General features: G+C 46.4%; 1 protein-coding gene across 1 annotated transcript in view; it reads left to right on the top strand.

The window, feature by feature from the left end:
* The first annotated feature begins 6,908 nt into the window (after positions 1 to 6,908).
* The window catches only part of LOC8024748 (voltage-dependent calcium channel type A subunit alpha-1), a 99,507-nt gene continuing 86,070 nt past the window's right edge, over positions 6,909 to 20,345 (top strand). Inside the window, exons 1-6 of the mRNA XM_029991193.4 lie at positions 6,909 to 6,959; positions 11,958 to 12,058; positions 13,376 to 13,531; positions 15,898 to 16,124; positions 17,352 to 17,455; positions 19,587 to 19,702. Of these exons, the coding sequence (XP_029847053.4) occupies positions 6,934 to 6,959; positions 11,958 to 12,058; positions 13,376 to 13,531; positions 15,898 to 16,124; positions 17,352 to 17,455; positions 19,587 to 19,702 (730 nt within the window). The 5' untranslated portion in view covers positions 6,909 to 6,933. The remainder of the gene's footprint in view (positions 6,960 to 11,957; positions 12,059 to 13,375; positions 13,532 to 15,897; positions 16,125 to 17,351; positions 17,456 to 19,586; positions 19,703 to 20,345) is intronic.

Below are 20,345 nucleotides of genomic sequence, written 5' to 3'. Positions count from 1 at the left end.
GGCGGTGAGGGCGGTGAGGGCGGTGAGGGCGGTGAGGGCGGTGAGGGCGGTGAGGGCGGTGAGGGCGGTGAGGGCGGTGAGGGCGGTGAGGGCGGTGAGGGCGGTGAGGGCGGTGAGGGCGGTGAGGGCGGTGAGGGCGGTGAGGGCGGTGAGGGCGGTGAGGGCGGTGAGGGCGGTGAGGGCGGTGAGGGCGGTGAGGGCGGTGAGGGCGGTGAGGGCGGTGAGGGCGGTGAGGGCCGTGGGGGCGGTGAGGGCCGTGGGGGCGGTGAGGGCCGTGAGGGCCGTGAGGGCCGTGAGGGCCGTGAGGGCCGTGAGGGCCGTGAGGGCCGTGAGGGCCGTGAGGGCCGTGAGGGCCGTGAGGGCCGTGAGGGCCGTGAGGGCCGTGAGGGCCGTGCAACTCGGAGCAATTCGAATGCGTTTGAAGCGGCTGCATCCAATCAGGGACGCAAAATTTTCACGTGATACCTCGTGCCGGTGATGATGACACCGAAAGACTTGGTTCTGGTTTGAAATCGATCGTTTTTTTGGAAATAAACTGTTTCAGAAAGGTGCATTAGTATTCTTAACGAGATTTAAATGCATAAAAACACGTTTATAACGCGTAATTGTGTCTAAATAGTGCAAGAAAAATAAAATGTTATGATGACGATGGCAAATTGCAGCAATTCGTTGCTGCGTGTGATCGCGGGCGGCCCGTGTTGCTGGTGTTGCGACGTAAAGTTTCTGGGCGAAATTGCCCCATCTGAAGCTGGCCTGAGTGGCGTGAGGGCCATCGCTGCGTGAGGGGCGTGAGGGGTGTGAAAGCCGCAAGGGCGGTGAGGCGCGTGAGGGCGGTGAGTGGCGTGAGGGCGGTGAGTGGCGTGAGGGCGGTGAGTGGCGTGAGGGCGGTGAGTGGCGTGAGTGGCGTGAGGGCCGTGAGGGCCGTGAGGGCCGTGAGGGCCGTGAGGGCCGTGAGGGCCGTGAGGGCGGTGAGGGCCGTGAGGGCGGTGAGGGCGGTGAGGGCCGTGAGGGCGGTGAGGGCCGTGAGGGTGGTGAGGGCCGTGAGGGCCGTGAGGGCGGTGAGGGCCGTGAGGGCCGTGAGGGCGGTTAGGGCCGTGAGGGCGGTGAGGGCGGTGAGGGCGGTGAGGGCCGTGAGGGCGGTGAGTGGCGTGAGGGCGGTGAGTGGCGTGAGGGCCATGAGTGAGTGAGGGGCGTGAGGGCCGTGAGGGGCGTGAGGGCCGTGAGGGCGGTGAGTGCGTGAGGGCCGTGAGGTTCAGTGAGGGTGAGTGAAGGGCTGAAGGTGAGTGTGACTGTGATTGTGAGGGTGAGTGAGGGGCTGAAAGTGAGTGTAGCTTTGAGGGGCTTAGGTGAGTGTGGCTGTGAGGGTGAGGGTGAGTGAGGGCGACCTAAAATGCCGACCTCTGTACTGGACAGGCGCTAACCTTCAACTAGTTTTATTCAAGAAAAGTAAACATATATATATACACGACAGGCAAAGCAGCACCACGTAGATTAATTTTTTACCCGATCGCTCAAAAACTGAAATTCATTACAATGAAGTACAATAGAGGTGTCGCTGACACATGCCGTCCCACTTTTTTTGATAAGGATAGCTTCCAATAGCTCTCGAGCGACCGTCTGTCGGCTTCTTCCTAGTATCCTTATCTGCTGAAGTCGCGAAACACAGCCACACGTGTTGCAATGTGTAGGCAAATGCGAGATATATTTATTTTTTACTGATAGTGCGTGCTTCCGTGCTCGGTCACTGATGCACCGCCCCGTCCGGCCGATGTATACCTTTCCACAACTCAGTGGGATTTCGTAGACCACACCCACTGTGCAGTCCATATAAGGGGTGACGTGTCTCTTATCACATGGTGCTTTTGCCTTCTCATCAGAAAGGCGGGCGCACTCCTCTGTGACGCACTTTGATACAGTAGAAAGTATTCTGGAAGCTTTTGAACAACATGGGAAAGGTTTACTTTTTACTCATAAGCTCCCTGACAACAATCATTTGCAGTTTATAGATATTAGCATCACCATCAACGAGCGACGTGTGTGCTGGATGTATCGACCTCGCGCGCGGAAAGAGTTACTTCCTTTTGATTCAGCGCATTCAAAGACCGTTAAGAGAGCTATAGCAACTTCGTGCCTGGAGTCCGCAGTGCTGAAGTCTTGTGACCATCAGGCGGCGGCTAGTTTTAAATATAAAATTTCTAGACTGGAATTGGCTGGCTTCCCGCGTTCGGTATTGGTTTCTGTGGCGGAAACCGCCCTACAAAAATGAAGGGGTTGAAAAGAAAGGTTCCAATAGAGGCAGAGAACAAAAAGATCAGAAGTCATTCCGTACATCCACAAGGTTGCCCACAATCTGAAGAAAGTTGCAAGCAAGTACGGTGTTCCCGTTGTGTTCTTTTCCCCAAAGAAGTTGGCTGAATTGTGCGCTCGTATTTCTGATGAGAAGTCAAAAGCACCATATGATAAGAAACACGTCACCCCTTACGTGGACTGCACGGTGGGTGTGGTCTACGAAATCCTACTGAGTTGTGGAAAGGTATACATCGGGCCAGACGGGGCGGTGCATCAGTGACCGAGCACGGGAGCACGCATTATCAGTAAAAATAAATATGGCTCGCATTTGCCAATGCATTGCCACACGTGTGGCTGTGTTCTGCGACTTCAGCAGATAAGGATACTAGGAAGAAGCCGACAGACGGTCGCTCGAGAGCTATTGGAAGCTTTCTTTATCAAAAAAAGTGGCACGGCGTGTGTCAGACACTTCTATTGCACTTCATTGTAATAAATTTCAGTTTTTGAGTGATCGGGTAAAAAATCAATCAACTTTTACGTCGTGCTGCTTTGCCGGTCGTGTATATATATATACGTTTACTTTTCCTGATTAAAACTAGTTGACAGTTAGCGCCTGTCCTGTATACTTCTTGTCCTTGTCTTTTTTTTGCGCTATTTTATGTTTTACTAAGATCAACCAGCTAGCCCAACAACGTACCCTACTAGACTTGATTGGTCCACAAAGAGCGACTCGGAACTAAACGTGAAACAAAAGGAAGTTACGAGCGTTCGTTTTATTCGTCTAGTCTAAAGCGAGGGAAGATGAGGTATCTCCGAGGTTGACGTTGTAACGAGCTGGAACATCATGTGAGACTCACACGGCATTTAGTGAATCCGATGTCTCATAGTGCCCGCTGCTGTCCTTCATGAGGTGAAACGCTGTGTTAGGACTCTGTACGCCCAGAGTATACCGTCAACAAAACGACCTTCGGAAAGAAAACAAAAATGCTACGAGTCATGCTCCCGTAAGCGCGCATTTATATCTTGGGACTAATATTACAAAAGAGATAAATAACCAACAGTAGACAATTAAAAACCTGTTTCTCTTAAAACAGCAATATTGCTTTTTTTTAAAGAGGTTTAATATACAGCTTTTTTTATGTTCTTAGCATAGGCAGCGGGAGGAACTTTGAAGCGCGGATTGGGCATGAATCATGCGCAGTTACTCAACTGTGCCGTCACATGATTGTTCTAGAATGACTCTATCGAGATATGGAGGGAGAAAAGGTTCTCCTGGATTTCTTGTTTGAAAGCTTTCGTTTCACAAAAATCAATCGTTCAAATATACAGAACGCCCTACTTTTTTATGTTAGATTAAAATACGCAGATTACAAAAAGTTGAAGACTGTCTTCGTTCCCTTAAGGTGAGAGATTGCAATGCCTAACTTGTCGGTTCCGCTTGAAAAAAAAAAAATTGAACACTCACTGTATACGTACTCCGAAACCGGTAGATTCTTTCGCGTTTGGGCGGTTTCCTGTCTAGTTTAGCGACTTGGCACTGCCTTGGAGAGGCTGTCGAATCTGGTCGCAACCTTACAACGCGCAATTTTTTTGTAAAGCATAGCAACGTTAACCGGCGGCGGTCTCAACGAGAGAACGCCGCAACTTTACCACGCTCAACTCGCTCTCTCTTGGTACGCGTGAGATAAAAACCTCGTGACTTTGTAGCAACCAACAACAACAAAATAATAATAAAGGAACCCGCGACACTCGCATCGCAATCCAAAAGATACCACGATGCCACAGGCAGGATGAGGATGGCCCTGCAAGAAACCTTATCGGCCACCAAAAAAAAAAAAAAAAAAACGTTCGACGAAATATTATTTGACCAAAACGAGCTCCATGCGCGAAAGCGTCCATCCATGTGAAACGACGCGTTCGGTGAACTGATAGGGAGCCCACTTTACGTTCCCAAACGCCTCGCCTCAGAATTGCCGCACAGTTCCCAAGGGGGAAAAAAAGACAAAAAAAAAAAAAACACGCGCTGCTGTGTGTTTTATTTATTTATTATTATTATTACTATTTTGTCGTTCCACTACCCGAGAAGCAGCAGTAGCAATAGCGGACGGTAATAGAGGCGGCGGCGGCGGCGTTGTCGAACAGTCAATCCCACAACGAGGCTTTCGGCGGCGGCCGCGAGCAATACCACTTTGAAGACAAGGCCTTCACATTTTCTCCCAAAACGTCATCACTGGATGGATGGATGCGGTTAAACCATTTCAATCGGGCGGCAGCTTGCGCCACCTAGCCAGTTTTTGTTGTCTTTTTCTGACATTTACTTAAAATGAAGTCACCATAGTGGTAAATCGTTGGATATCCTGACTTATCCAAGTATCGCCATGGTTTGATCGTACCGCGGGCGCTCCTATTGGGCGCCGGCGACGCGTCGCCATTTTTGGCTCATGGCGCATCCCACATCCAGACGCGGACGCGTCTGGATGTGGTCTGCTTTGGCTGCCGGTGACACGCCGCCGTTTGCGAGCACGGCCCTATTGGATCTACTGCGCATGCCGGCGCCACGCCGCTCTGACAAGCTAGATTGGCGTCGGTGCTCCTTTTCTTTTTTTGGTTCAAGTGCTTTCAGCATGCACCAGCTTGGCAGTACTTGTTTATAACATCAATCCAGCGCTTTGACTAGTGGATTCATACAGCGCCACCTAGCTTGCGTCAGCGTCGCCGCCAGCGCGTTTTACCCGCGTCTCACAACGACCACCACGCTATATCACGCGGCGACGCGCAAAACACGCGCGTCGGCCGCTTTGCGGCGGGTCCCATTGAGCTTCAGCATAATTGCCGCTTGGGGGCGGTTTAGGGATCCACTAGTGATGACGTCATGCACGGCGGGCCTTGTCTCCTTGGCGGTACTGGCGCGAGCGCGCGTTTGCGGCGGTCGATGCCGCGTCGTCGTGCCTCGAGCGTGGGCGTCGGCGGCGACGGCGGGTCGGGGCTTGGACGCCGGTCCCGGCCCGAGGGGCCGGCGCCGACGACGCTGGTGACGGCCGCGTGGTCCTCTGCGCCCGCGTCTTCGCGAAGCCCCAGGCTGTCCCGTGGGGTGGCGGTCTCTAATTGGGACTACGGCCGCTCGCTCTCTACATGTTAGGGGCAGGGTTCGGAAAGACGAGCGGGAGATAAAGTTCCGCGTCGCGCGTTGCTGCTTTGCGGTGGCGCCGTCCCTGGTGGTATTAATCTTAACTCTAGGCTCTTATTGTTATTTTATGTGTATGTATATATATATATATATATATATATATATATATATATATATATATAGTCTTTTTTTTGTGGAACGGAACGTTGCATGTTTAAGTATCGTATCGACGTTTACCGTAGATTTATGTTACGGACGTTCAGTGGTTCACGGTAATTATTATGTAATGTTTGGACGTTCAATTCAGTACATGTAAGATAGCTGGATGTACATTGTTTCTGAATCTCGTATAAATGACGATAAGCGAACGTCTACCTACTGGCGATAATTAATGTCCGTGGAAAACGTTGTAGTTTATGGGAACTTCTTATTTTGTACTTTTTTCGCTTTTTATATACTGTATTCTCTGTTCTAGGCATTTGTTAGCAAAAATAACCTAATTTCTTTTTATTTATCGCGCGTTTGTTCGTTAATATGTTAAAGTATAAGCGCGAAAATTACATTCATCAAATAAAATCTTCAATTGTCTTTTCTTTTTTTTTTAGAATATATGCCGTTTTGGAAACTTTAATACGAAAAGAACACTCCACCTTATCGGACGCTCCTTTTCTTCGATGTGTGATGTCCGTTACACGAGGCTACATTTTAATGACATGTCCCTTACTTGCAAACCATGAAAAGTAATTTAAGTGTTCTTATACTAAACCACCTCGGTAAATTCCAGTCGAAGCTCCGGCCCATGGATCCCCATTTGGCGAGTTCAAATCCCGACCGAAGTGGCCGAAATTTGAAGATTCTATAAATAACGTAAAAAAATCCTCACGTGGTCCAAATTGATGTTCATTCTTGCGCTGGGACGTATAATATGACCATCGCAAAAAGTCTACTTGTTTTTGTATTATTATTATTTACTGTCTTCTGTTAAACTATTAACAAAATTTTCATTTTTTTCTCCGAATCCGAAGGCCCACACACCTGTTTACCACGAAATCAAGAGCACACGCACAAAAATATGTTTTTTTTAGCGATATTTGAGATGGTCTTTTTATGTCACAGTTGTGGATGCACGCCTCTCTCTCCTGCGTTCTTCTTTGATTTCCATTCCTCACAAAAGCGTGCACGTTTCCTCTCTATTGCAAGACTAACCAATTCCCCATACACCCGTCTCTTTCCTTTTATCATTTCATAAAAGAAAAAAAAACAAAAAAACATCATTACCACCACCGTCATTATCATCACCATTGCCTACACTTTCGTAGCCATTGTTCCATAAAATACGAAAGTGTTCACCTGTTGCCACCGAGGTTTGCTGCTTACTTACCTTTCACCTCTCTCTTTTTCAGGAAAAAACAGAGCCTTACTTTCTAGGTATCTTCTGCGTAGAAGCACTGTTGAAAATTGTAGCCTTAGGATTTATACTGCATCGCGGAGCTTACCTCCGCAACATTTGGAATATCATGGACTTCGTGGTGGTCGTCACGGGGTAAGCGGAATCGCAGAATTACACTCCCCCCCCCCCCTCCCCCAGCCACGTAGCCAGGGGGGGGAGGCCCATGGAGCCCCCCCCCCCCCCCCCCTGAACCCCGGCCCGAAATCTTCCATTTTGCTGGGACCTTCTATTCCCCCTCCCTCTCATACAGCATTTTGTCATAAGTGGGTTCCGCCCCCCCCCCCCCCCCCCCTTCGCCTCTCCAGTGTTGTGTCGTGAACGCGTCTTTCTGGTTAGTTTTCCTGTAGGGTGAAATCCTTCCACTAACCCAAAATTGCTCTGTAAATTGAGAAAGGAAAAGGAAAATAACTTTATACTTTGTTTAACCTTACCATGGGCCGTCGTGGGCGGTGCGAGCTCTCTCGGCTAATCCAACGCTACGTACGTTTTTGTTTTTTTTCTTCGTAACTTAGCAACCGACGCTTTGCTGAGTCCTTCCCATAGACCACGTGACACTCGGGTGGCATTGGATTGGGTCCGGTGGCTCATGGCGCCCTGTGTTCTTCGTCGTAGGATGAAAGGAAGATTAGGATGTACCCGTAATTGTGGTTCAACCGGACTCCGCGGTTCGAGTAAGATATCGTTGAGACTGAAAGATACCTTTCTGACTATCAAGAGCAAGGGCGATCGGGTATGTCTTGTGGTCACGACCCGTCTCCGATCTGAAGGACCTCAATTTTCTCTTCTTTTTTTTTTTTTTTTTTTTTTTTTAACATCTCAGAGGAACTAGGCGTGTAAACAGAGCTCTGATTCTAACGTCACCCTCCATTATACTTCATTACCAATCTCGACGATATTCCTCCTAAACAACAAACCTTCCGTGCACGATTCTCATTCTACCCAATAGCAACGGCAGCTAGACCGTTAAAATTAATGATAGCTTAAGAACTTTCTAGCATGGTACGCTTGGATCGTAAAAACAGAAGAAATCAATTACGAAGTAAAAAGTGTGGGTGCAGTTAACCACTCCCTGCGTCTCTCAAATTGTAGGTTATTGAGAAAGTCTATAAATACTCGATGATGAAAGCTAGAGGTGAGCGGGCGACGCCTTTTTCTATTGAGATTGCCACCGCTCAAGACCGCGCCTAGGCTTTATTGGAAAGTAGGAGAAAAAGAAACGGTGGCTACACAAAGTTTCTTGCGTAATATGATCGGAGGAAGAAACCAGCGTTCGTCCGTCGTCTTGTGGGCGGCGCAGGTGAAGTCAGGGGGACGGCGAGTCCCGTGCTCCAGCTGCCCGGGTCCGAACACTTCACAGTTTGGTGCTAGTCGTCGCCTTGAAGACGTCGGAGGTGGATGGCGAACCCTTCTCTCTACTCTCGAAACTAAGCTGGAACTGGAAAGGAGCTCGCTAGGGTTTCCTGTTTTCAGTGAATACCGAAAAACCCGGATAAATAACCCTCGAAGGATTGTTTTCGGAATCGGGAAAAGCCGAAAATCCTCAAATTATATCTTGCTTCGAATAAAAAAAAATGTTTACGAAAAAATCCCGTGTTTTGGGGAAGAAAGAAAAGAATTATATGCGGCATAGTTGTTTTGTTGGGAATCTGAACAGAACCCTTACTAACAGTCCTTGAGGTTTTTTTTGTTTTTTTTTTTCCCCTTTTTTTAAACCACGTTTTTCGCCCCGTCTTCTTTTTTCGCGGTACCGGGATGACGTTCTTCAAGTATTTGGGTCTCGGGCGTAAGTTAGATACACCCCGTTAGAAAGTAGGATACCGTGGAGGGGCGGAAAGGGGAAACACCCCGAATTGGAAGAAAAATAAACCACGAAAACACTGAGCCCTATAGCTATGGCATGTGACCCCACTAAGCGAGGAGGGCAGATAACTGAGTAACTATCACGGCACGCAAAGCAGCCTGTAACTTTGCTAGTTTTGAAAAGCCTTCTCTCAGATTCGATTGTAGAGCGCTCGAAGGTTGCTGAAATCGCACGCGAAACCGCTGCCGTTCGCATCGTTAGCGTCAAGCGGTAGAACGCGGTACTCCTCGCCACAAGGGGGTGTCATCCGTTCCTGTTGCCGCTTTTCGGAAGCCATCCTTTACTCCTCATCTCAATTTTTTTTTAATCATGTTACTTATTAAGAAGTTTATGACAGAGTAGCTACGGAAAGATTGAGCCCGTCTTCTACATAGTGGCCTTATATACTTTGCGCCAGCTACGCGCCATCAACTACGTGACCAAGGCCTATCCATTTGGGCGTTCGTTCAGTATAGTAAGGTGGAGATAAAAAAAAAAAGTATTAATCTCACTTTGGTTACATGTACTCTGGCTCTTCTCTGCCAGTCAGCACGAAAAGAAATAAAAATGTTCGAGGGGTAACTTTGTTTCAATTCGCGACCTTCAGGGGTGTTTTCTTTTTCTTCTCGGACAGGTGTCTGTTCGGCCGCATGCCTCAACGCATGCACATAAGCAGCGGCGCATGGCATTCAGTTTAGGTGGCATCGAAGGAATAATAATCGGCGGAAACACCCTAATATTAGAGACAAACACTACCACCTGAGACAGTTTAATTTATATTCTAGTTCATTCCAAGAGGGAGCAAACAGCTCTCATCTCAATCGCACTGATCCGATTATGGCGATCCCGGATATTTGGAATACAAATTAGGAGGCACCACGGACGACTTACTTTCAGTTCTCCATCGAACAAAAGGGGAATGCGTCGTTCCCTTATTAGCTATCGAATCTGAGCCGCCCGATCCGTAACGAGGAAACGGTTCGCCCCCACCCGCTACGTGTTCCGACATGACTCCACCCCCTTTCGATTTGCAGGATAATGAACATATCGGTGCAGCAGACGGAGAACTTAGACTTGCGAATGCTGCGCTCGTTCCGAGTATTGCGTCCACTAAAACTAGTGTCTCGCACACCAAGTAAGTTGGTCGCGTCTCGTCGGTGTCCCCCCCCCAAAAAAAAAATCCCGCTCTTCGAACCGGCGCCTTGAAACGCAGCGGGCCGTTTTGCGCGGCGAGAAACAAATGCCCTCAGCGTGATGTTGGGTCACGTGGGGAGTGACGTCATGGAGTCGTCACGCTGACGCAACGCTCGTATCCAATCGGAGCCCCCCTCGTTCGCCAGCCAATCACAGGCTTGGCCATTGACCCTACGTCACGCGGCGTTCACTCTCGCTGTTTGCGCTCCGCCGCGTTTTCCGTTGACCGGGAGCGGTGGTAGCGTCGTCGTCCTGTCTGCAAGAGTATACCAGCAGTGTGGCCAGACCGTTGACGCGGCCGCCATTAGTAGAGAAGTCTGCTCGTTTAGCGATGGCGCCGCATCCGGCTGTGCAGAGGATAGAGGTGTCCTTGCGTGGGAATGGAAACTGTCTTTCGGATTTACCTGCATTTCCTTCGTTGACCGTGCTGTTGTGATTCGTGGTGATGGTACTGGTGTCGGTGCTGTAGTGGGCGTGCAACGTAGCCGTTGTTCGATAGGTTCCGAGACCAGCGCGCTGTGTGCGCTGCTGGCTGGGGTCCTCTTGCACCTCCCCGTCCTGAGCTGCGTGTGCCTGTATGAATTCGTTCGAATCGATGGCCGCAGCTGCGATGCGTAGTTTGAAACGCCCCCGAAGTGACTGCCCCGTTTAAGTCGCGACGAGTAGCTCCTAGGACTAGTTTAGGGGATCAAAGATTGATGCGCTTAGCGACTGATGTTACATGCTTCGTGGCATGGGCCGTTCACTCGTTTGTGTGACAGGCTCCCTGTGCCGCTTCAGGGATCTTCGCATCAACCGCAAATTACTGCGGAAAAATGAGGGAGTACCTTTAAACGACAACGCGGAAACAAATCAGGGTACCATGTGACATCACAATGAGTGTGCGCTGCAAGCTTGGCTGTGAAGACTTCTTTCGTGATCAATCAAATAGGGCGATGTGCTGAGGTCTCCTTAGAATCATGCGGCTACACTGCATAGCGTCTTATGCAATGTCAGGGATGATGTTTCCAACTTAATTTGATCACCTGGTGATCTAGTAGGTAGTTGCCCTCCTGTTATTTTTCGTTCGATGGTTGCTGTTTTTTTTTTTTTGTTTTTTTTTCTGGAGGCTCGAAATTGCCCGTTTCAAACAATGGTAAGTATGTTGTGCGGCAGCATCCTGGGCAGACCAATAGTTAGTGCGTGTAGGCGAGCGCTGAAGTCAACCGTCCAGACTTTGAGCGCTCTGTCCAGATCGTGTGTGCATATTTGGGGCGCTGATTTTTTGTCCTATTCCCTGCATGCGAAAATAGATATATTTACTTTCTTCTGGGATGATCTCTGTGTACAAATACCCTGGATGCGTGTACTGTATTTCTTGGTTGAGACTTCATAGACTGTAGTTGACCTTTGTTTATGTGTAGAAAATCTCATTTAGAAAACGTTTCGAAGGATTATCGAAAGATTTTTTTTTTTTCATAATCCAAAAATTTTTTTGTGTGCGTTTTAGAGCCACCGAACTCACCATGAAATGGACAGTTGTGAAGTTAGTGAGCTTAATTACTTTTCTTTTTTCCAAGGCGTTCTGAATAGATTAAGGTCTGTGGATAATGTAGTCTCGTGGTAGATTTTGCTTCAATTTATTTTATACACCACGTAAAAAATTGTGACTTTATTTATTTACAAATTTGTGCCAGCATTATATATTAGATGATTATAAAAATTGGAGAATTTTTTGTTGTGTTAATTTTGAAATTGTCTAATGCAAGAAGCCGACAAAACGCTGTGGGCATTACTTTTACTAAGAGATCCTAGATCGAAAAAGAAAAATTGATTGATCCAAAAATTTGTCCCTTCGAATACTTTTCTAGAGAGATATATGGGAACATTTTTTCATTGCATGCTGAGGAGCGAGTTTCATCAGGGAGACCGGTGGAAGGGCCTATTTGAGCACTTCACTGACCGGTCTCTTTTAGGTGCTTGTCCGTACTGTAGTGAAAAACAACAAACAGTTAGAATCTGTGTAGTTAGATTTTGGCTGGCCCTGTGCCCCTGCCCCCCTGTTGGTCTGCTTGCAGGTTTGTTACCTACTTTGTACCGGAAGATTTAGACTTAGATCTCAGAACCTTGCGAGCCATCAGGGTGCTTCGCCCCTTGAAGCTGGTCTCCGGAATCCCAAGTAAGTCTCGTCACACGCGAAAAATGTTTGGCACTTATTCGTTTACTGCAGACTCGAGATAAAAACACGCACAGCGCCTCAGAAAAGTGGCGTATTTACAGAACGGCATATCACAGGCTGTGCTGTTTTATTTCATACGGCGAGAGTTTACGATACAAGCTGCATAATTGCCTTCATTATTACGCTTGGTCCGTAATTATGTATCGTAGCGAAGGCCTCCCAGCAGAATACTCTGCCCAATCCCCGCATTGCGGCAGCCAGAAGTTGGCTGCTACATTAGCTGGGTGGCCTTTTTTCTTAAGGGAAAGGTAAAATGTTAAATTAACAGGGTCACAGTTCTTGAACCTTATTTATTTTCAAGATTTGTGAGGGACCATAATAATAGGCTTATTATTTCTCATATCTCCTACCAGGATATAATTTTGGAAGAAAGAACGCAATCAAAAGAAGGTTATTTGTTTGTATGACAGATCTAAGCTTTCAACCTCAGATCACTTTCTTCTTTACGAGAATAACGTTAGCTCTTTCAGAGACAAACATCGATAGCGATTCGCATGCGTTGATAACTTAAACGCAAACATCATATTCACATCGGGTCAACGTTTCTCAATATGGCGCGGGTTGAACTGCCCTCTGTATTCGTTGACAGGTGAAGAGTTCGGGGGAAACTCCCCCTTCCTTTTTCCACTTTAGCAGGGCGGACGCTGGAGAGGAGGTCGCCTCCTCTCAAAGTGTTTTGCTCTGCCACAGTGGAATAAGGTGGGGTAAAGTTTCCCCTTACCTCTTAACCTGTCATTGACTATAGATAGAGTACTTCGCTATTGCATTCCAGATAATGTAATTCTTATGAAGAATACACATCAACTCGTGCACTTGTGTCCATGTTGTCGGCGTTCACTGCTTGTGTAGATCAGCACTTCGATACGTGTAGCAGTAGAAACTAGACGCATGCAGAGGACCCCTGTGTTGTTGTGTCCTACTCCGTTTTGGTTCTTGGTAGTATAAATAGCCGACGCTTGAGTAGAAATAATATTTCCCTGGTCAGTTTATACTACCGGCCACTAATGGAAACGCTAGACTAATAAAAAAAAAAGATTTGTACTTTTAGTCTCATTTGATTATGTCGTTGAACTCGAAAGAGATACTTGTAGATCTGAACATCGTCATTTTCCTCGTTGAATAGCAGGATTGGAATGGGTTTTGAGTAGTGCGCATTTAGGTTGTGGCAGTGTAAACTGACCCGGAGTAATGGCATTGACGAAGAGCTCCGGAAATTTCGGTTACATGCTCGTTTTTGTTTTCCTTGCCTTTTTTCAGGCCTTCAAGTAGTGTTGAAGTCCATCATCAAAGCCATGGCGCCATTGCTTCAGATAGGACTTCTTGTTCTCTTCGCCATTGTTATATTTGCCATAATCGGCCTTGAATTTTACAGCGGTGCTTTACACAAAACATGCTTCAGTTTAGAGGATGCCAGTAAGTACACTTCTGCCTGTTGGTACGCTCGCTCGAAGTGGTTCGCGTGGAAACGCTGCGTTTGAAACTTGACGTCTCTGAAAGCGACTTTGTAGTTCTCTTTACGAAAATTAAAAAGCGCAAAAGGCAAGGACAAGAGGGAGACAACACAGGACAAGCGCTTTTTAATTTTTGTAATGTTTAACCAACTAGGCCAACAAATCATTTTGCTTTGTAGTTCTCGCTTAGCTCCGGAGGTGGAAACGCGTTTTATTTTTTCCGAAGTTGAAAAACATTTTTGTCGCCTCTTAATACGCGCCTTTCTGTCACCTGGTCGCCATTAATTTTAGCTCGTGACTCTTTGATTGGGGTAAATCTGACCAACACGTATACGGAGTTTTTTAAGAAGTTAATGCGATTTAGAGAATGCTTAGTTACTTTCAAAAATGCAAGAAGAAATCTGTAAAATACGCATGTTAGTGTCCCCGTTTATTTCTTTTTTCTTTCTAAATTCCTTCCTTGCACTTTTACGCAAAATAAAATATTTAATCATTCTTTAATTGATTACTTACTGGCAGGGTTATCATGTTACTGCACGCGTCATTTGTGTTTACTGTTGTCGCTTTGGTCGCGTGGAATCTTGTCGGGGATTTGAAGGTCTTTGACTCCACTCTCAGTAAAAGACTGAATAAAGTACAGCTAGTATGGCCATATTGTGTAGAGTTTCCAATTGATCGATCGGGGTGATATGGTTTATGGACATCCTCTAATACAAACTGCGAGGAGGAGGCGAAAGCAATTACCGTCTGCAAGCGTTTTTTAGGGATGACTCATCCTTTCCGCCTGTTATCCTCCTTGCCGCGCCAACTCACTCACAAGCAACTAATTTCCGTGGGACATGTCCACCATTATTATGATACGAAAGCTCTCAATAACTTCAGCCGCTCCCTCTCTTAAATGTAAGCTTCATTAACAACATACGCCAAGCAAACAAAAAAAGAAGTTTTTTAACATTCATAAACAATCACAAAACGAATATACAACAAACAAAATTAGAGCTATATTTACGGCGCGAAACGAATTTGTAATCTCCGTGCACTCTTAAGCTGAGACCAGAAGCTCCGCCTTCAGCACGAGCTTTCGGCCCTTGCTAACACAAGTGTGAACGCGCAGACGCGCGCAACAGAGGTACTGTGGAAGCCAGCGAGCTCGCACTGAAGGTGGAGCTTCTAGTCTCAGTTTAAGGGTGAACGGAGTTTACTTGGCACCCGCAGAAGCCCGCGGGAAAGTGACTGCTACAGTCACGTGGTGCTTGCGCTCTTTCGGGAGCTTCCTATCGGCTCTAAAAGTTATTTAACAATTTTCGTTTTAAGTGCAACAAAAAAACCAAGATTAATACGTAACCTTTATAGACGATAGGAAGATCCCGGGGGAGCGCAAGCAGCACGTGATGGACCTGTGCGCCGGTCAGAAATAGACGGCGGCGGCGCACCGGAGTGTTCCCTTCCGGCGGCGGCGTGGAGTAAAACGCGTTCAGACGGTGGCGCTTGCGGCGCCGGCGTGGCTGCGGCGGGGGGGTTGTGGTGGTTCTTCTGGGGACTTGAGACGGCGCTGACGGCTCCGGCGTAACTTGCGGCGGCGGCGGCGCAGCACGGTGGCGCAGCACGGTGGCGCACATGCCTACCACGTGACTAGTGCGTGACTAGTGGCGGTTCCCGCAGGCGCCATCTACAAATTCGTGTCGCGCCTTAAATATAGCTCTAAATTATTTTTTTATTGTTGTAAATTCGTTTTATGGCATCTTTTTTTTTTTCATCCAGGCTGTTTAAAAAAGATTGTTTTCCCTTGGCTTATGTCCTTTAATTATAGCTAAGTTTGGTGATACGGAAATACGTTTGGCGACTTGATACATGCGAGTACCATTCTCTGTCTAGATCATTCCCAGTCCAATAGATTGGCGAAGTTGTGCGGTGGAGCGTTTCGTAGGCGACTCAGTCTGCCGCCTTCGTCTTGCAACCGACCTACGTTGTAGACCTGTAGCTGTCGAGTTTTGAACAGCGCCCTTGTTCGAGCAAGATCTGACATTTTTAAGTCGGGTTGCCTGTATCTGTCGCGCTGTATTCTTTTAAACGCTCTGTTGGTGCGTGTGGACAGACGCCGAAGGCCATTGACAGACGCCAGTACACGTTCGTGTTTCGTGTATGATGTGACGCTATGGCGTCGCCTCACGTCAGCATGAAATGGTCGCGTCTCGCGGATGCCACAGCGCCATCTGGCCGAGAGAAACGGGCCTATAATTACTCCTAACCCGACATGGCTCAGATAGGAGTGGTAATGAAATGCACGACGTGACAGAATAAAAAAAAAACATTTCTTCTTTTTTTCAGCCGAGATTGTTCCTGAGGGCGAGCAGGAGACGCCCTGCTACCAGGACTCTCCGTTGAACTCTACGCATCCGGCCGGCGCGTACATCTGCGACCACAACTTGTCCATTTGCAAGGAAGGCTGGATAGGCCCCAATTACGGCATCACTAGCTTCGACAACATCTTTTTCGCCATGTTAACCGTTTTTCAATGCATCACCATGGAGGGTTGGACGGCCATTTTATACTGGGTGAGCGTCCCCGTCGCCTCTTTCTTGCCTGAAACGAAAGCACGCTCTCTGTTGTTTTCGAGTCCTGTGCTGTTCTCCGTGTCACCGTACGGTGAACCGCTGAGAACGCTACGGGCCATCCCCGACAATCCACCGCTTTGTACGTATTATGTATCGCTGCTTTGCTCCTGAAGAAAACGGGACGCTCTCACGATAATAAATTGGCTTGGATGGCATGAAGCGTCCCCTGCAGTTCATCGTAAGGTAAAACAGAGTGTAGACTCGTTTTACGTGTGGCGTTTCTCGCTTCGTTAACAAAACAACGGAAGCAAAACCCTTTGCGCAACGGAACGCAACATTAGGCTTAATTAGCGACCTCGCTAAGTCAATGAGGGGGCGGTTTAATTTAAGTGTATGCCCGTAACAAAGAAACAAGTTCTTACCTAGCCTGAGAAAATTTGCCACCCCATGGAAGATGGCCCGCCAAATTTTGAGCTTTAAAATGTCTTTGTCACCTTAATACTCAGAGTGATTGGCTTTGTGAGGGTGTTTGCGTTGTGCTTGTCTAAATAAGCATTAACTCTTTACTCTTTGACCTTTCGTGGATTATGAGCTTGGAGCTAAACAATAAAGAGCGAGCGTATTTTACTTAATTAAGTTTGTATGGCGATACCCCCGTTGTGATTTGGAGCATTACCGACGACCTTTTGAAAAATAACTGCCGAGATCAACGCAAGAATCCAATATAAATAAATTGGGTATTGCCAAAATTATGGAAAACAAAGTCATGGTTACCTTTTGTGGCTCATCGCACTTGGCGATTAATACTCTGCATAGTTTTGATCCTGACTGGCGAAGTTTAATAAATAGTAAGATAATGTTTGTTTATTTGTTTTCAAATTTAGAGCTATTATAAATGGTATAGTTGGACGAAGATTACCACGAGCTTTGTTAATTTAGTCAAGCACAGATGAATACACCTCATGATGAGCTCAGAAAAGGCTGAATCTCTATTATGTGCTATGTTGGGGAGCTAGCTTTCGGCAAATCTAAGGTAAAATTGGTTTAACCTATATGGTTGGCACAACACGGGTGCATGCCAATTCCATGCAAATGTCGCATGAGCTTTGTTGTTTGCGGAATTTTGCCAAGATATGAACTCAAGAATGCATGAATAACTTTTGTCAGGTCAATGTGCATGCGGGCTTACTGACCTTACTCGAACTTTCCCTGTGTTGCCCGTTGCAGACTAACGATGCCTTGGGTAACTCCTTTAACTGGGTCTATTTCGTACCCCTTATCATCCTGGGATCCTTTTTCATGCTCAACTTAGTTCTCGGCGTGCTTAGTGGGTGAGTTGTCTTCTCTGTGCTTCCCTTAGCTCGTTCTTATTATCACGAGAAACTTTTTTTTTTTTTGTCGTTCTAGTGTATTTTTGTTTAATGTATCCACAACCGTAAAATAATGTTTAATATAATTGATGATAGGCCCAACTTTCTCGATGATAGTTACGCAGTAGAAAAATGGTGTTGTTTGTTTAGTAAATATTCGACTTCTCGAGAAATGATACCTTTTGCTTCCATTGCACAAAATTAACACAATCAGTATTATAAACTTTGAACGAATGTAACAATGTGCTCTTATCCTATTTAGAATCCTATACACACCGTTCCAAAGGTTATAGGTGTCCCTTATAGAACGTGTTAGATACCAATAACAGCCCTCCAGCACTCGAGAAGAACTGCGCCGGTCAAATCGCTCTTGCTGTTGCGCTTCTCCGCAAGAACACCCTTGCTGGGGCAAAGTATGCTTCCCAGGAGGCCGATCGCTCTTACATATTCCAAAGTCACGTGACTTCTTCCCGATGTCCTTTCAGTTTGCCGTGTAGTCTGCGACAGGAAGGACGTCAGGAAACTTTTCGCGGGTGATCGATACGCCTCCTATTTTTATAATCTTTTAATATATATGCATAGCGCGCTGCTATGAACGGCGCTTTTTCGATCGTGGTTGTATCGACTGATCAAAGAAAGTGTAATTCAAACTTTACATTAAAGACCTCCCAACAAAACACAGAAACCAACATTTTCAGGAAAAAAAATCTTGGCGAAACTCTGTTCATTATGTGTTCGCTTTTTTTAATGTTGTATATCCTTTTATAACCGATTATGTTGTCTGAAATAAAATACAGAAAAACATGAGCATTTATGCACAGCTATCCTGAAGCAGCTGATATTACTACAGTTCAGATAACACTTATCAACTGAAAACTCTAAAACGCATTTTCAATTTTAGCTAGTTTTTTTTTTTTTTTCTGCAGGGCTTTTTTTTTTTTTTTTTTTTCCTGAGGTTATAGGCTGTAATTATACGGGTTATTGTGAAGCACAATAAAATTACTCCGTGACATTGAAGGTGTCGCCTTAGCAACACCTCCAAAATCTGTATTCTTACTATTTTTAAAATGTCTTTAAATAATCCTTATTAACAATTTTGTTCCACGTGCATCGAAGATACGTTGGCATACATAAACTGGCATGCCATATTTATGCTTGCCTGCCCATACTGACAACATTGAAACCCTTATGAAACGAGCTAATTTGAGTCAACCACCTAATATTGTTTCTTCTGGGCTCTTCTATTTCTATTAAGCTAATTTGCAAACCCGACCGCAACGTTGTCTTCTTCTTTTTTTTTTTTTTTGCTTGGAGGTACAGGAATAATACGAACTTGAGTAAAACAGGCAGTATCTAAGTAATAAACAGCACAGCGCGGTAACACGCACTAATTTCTCGCATAATAATAAGGTAAAATTACTCTTTCAGCGATAACAACCATGGGAATCGAATATTAATTAAAGCATAACTCATTAACATCTGGTGCACTTGGAATTATATGTTAATGATTTATGGGGAAGCAAGGCAGTACGTTATGGTGTTTAAGTTTATGTTTTACGATGTAATCAATTATTTCGATTTTGTCGAGGAGTCGATGAACTTTAAGGGCACCAAGGAAAATATGCGCATTGCGTGCGTGGGAATACCGTGCACCATTCTAGAGGCAGAAATATCGCGTTTTTGCACGTTATTGTGGCACGCTTGTGTTGGCCGGAAACCGTAGAATTTCTGCAGTTTCTTACTTTAACGCTGTGAGTCTGTAGTTTCTTGCGGTTGTGGGGTGAGAGCATCAGCAGCGTCCTCAACGAGAAACTCAACCCAGTTACCAGAGATTCTATTTCACAAACAATTGCCGAGAAACACCGAAAACGTCAAAACAACCTGGTAGCTTGAAACCTCTAAACAGCAAGAGGCACGGCAAAACACGTGTTGTAACGCAAAACACCAACGTTGTCGTTGTCTGTCTCGAAATGTGCTTAGCTTTCAGAGCAAGCCTAAAAAGTGTCCAGTTGTTTAAGTGTTCTGTATTTATATGAAACGATTCTGTTGTCATAAATCTAATCTTTATCTTTTTTTTGTGGTGTTCTTTTAGAGAGTTTGCCAAAGAGAGAGAACGCGTAGAAAACCGCCAGGCGTTCCTCAAGATCCGGCGGCAACAGCAGCTGGAGAGGGAGCTTAACGGTTACGTTGAGTGGATCTGTAAGGCAGGTAAGTTGGAAACATGGACCGTGACGCTGAAGTTAAGCATAGTGACCCTCGTTCTCAAATACCCCTCTGTAAAAAAGGGTAAGAAAATTTCATGTTGAGTAACCTCTTGAAGCGTTGTTCGTAACACCTCGGTCGTTACTCTGCTGATGAATATATAATTCCATTCGACAAAGATTCTTCTGAAAACCGACCGATAAAATTGACTTCTGCCAGGGGAAAAAATCTTCATTTTGTTATTTCCTTTTATTCCCTCTCACGTTTTGGTTTTGTTCTCTCCCGAAAGGATTAGGTCTAAGAGAAACTCCAGGCAGAAAAGAAAAAACGTCTCCCTCTACTATGGTGCCTGGAACGCGTCTCCGACTGGTGTGTTTACCGCGGCCAAAAAAGTGGTCCCTCGATTTCCGCCTGATGACGTCATAGAAGTGTCATGCTGTCGCCGGTCGCGATCCTGGCGGCGTCCTAACAGTGGTGGTGTGTGGCAGACGCCTGTTCTGCTGCAGGTCGCTCTCCACTGTGACAGTCCACGGAAGGTACGGTAGCTGGAAGTTGGAACGCCTGGGACGTTGTGACGACAGCGACACTCGCGTTCGCTCGTGCTTTTCGCCAGCATTTCTACGGCAAACCGCCAGGATCACGACAGGCA

The sequence above is a fragment of the Ixodes scapularis genome, unplaced genomic scaffold, assembly GCF_016920785.2.
Source record: "Ixodes scapularis isolate PalLabHiFi unplaced genomic scaffold, ASM1692078v2 PGA_scaffold3__209_contigs__length_174095766, whole genome shotgun sequence".
NCBI lineage: Eukaryota > Metazoa > Arthropoda > Arachnida > Ixodida > Ixodidae > Ixodes > Ixodes scapularis.
This window is presented reverse-complemented; position numbering and strand designations above follow the sequence as displayed.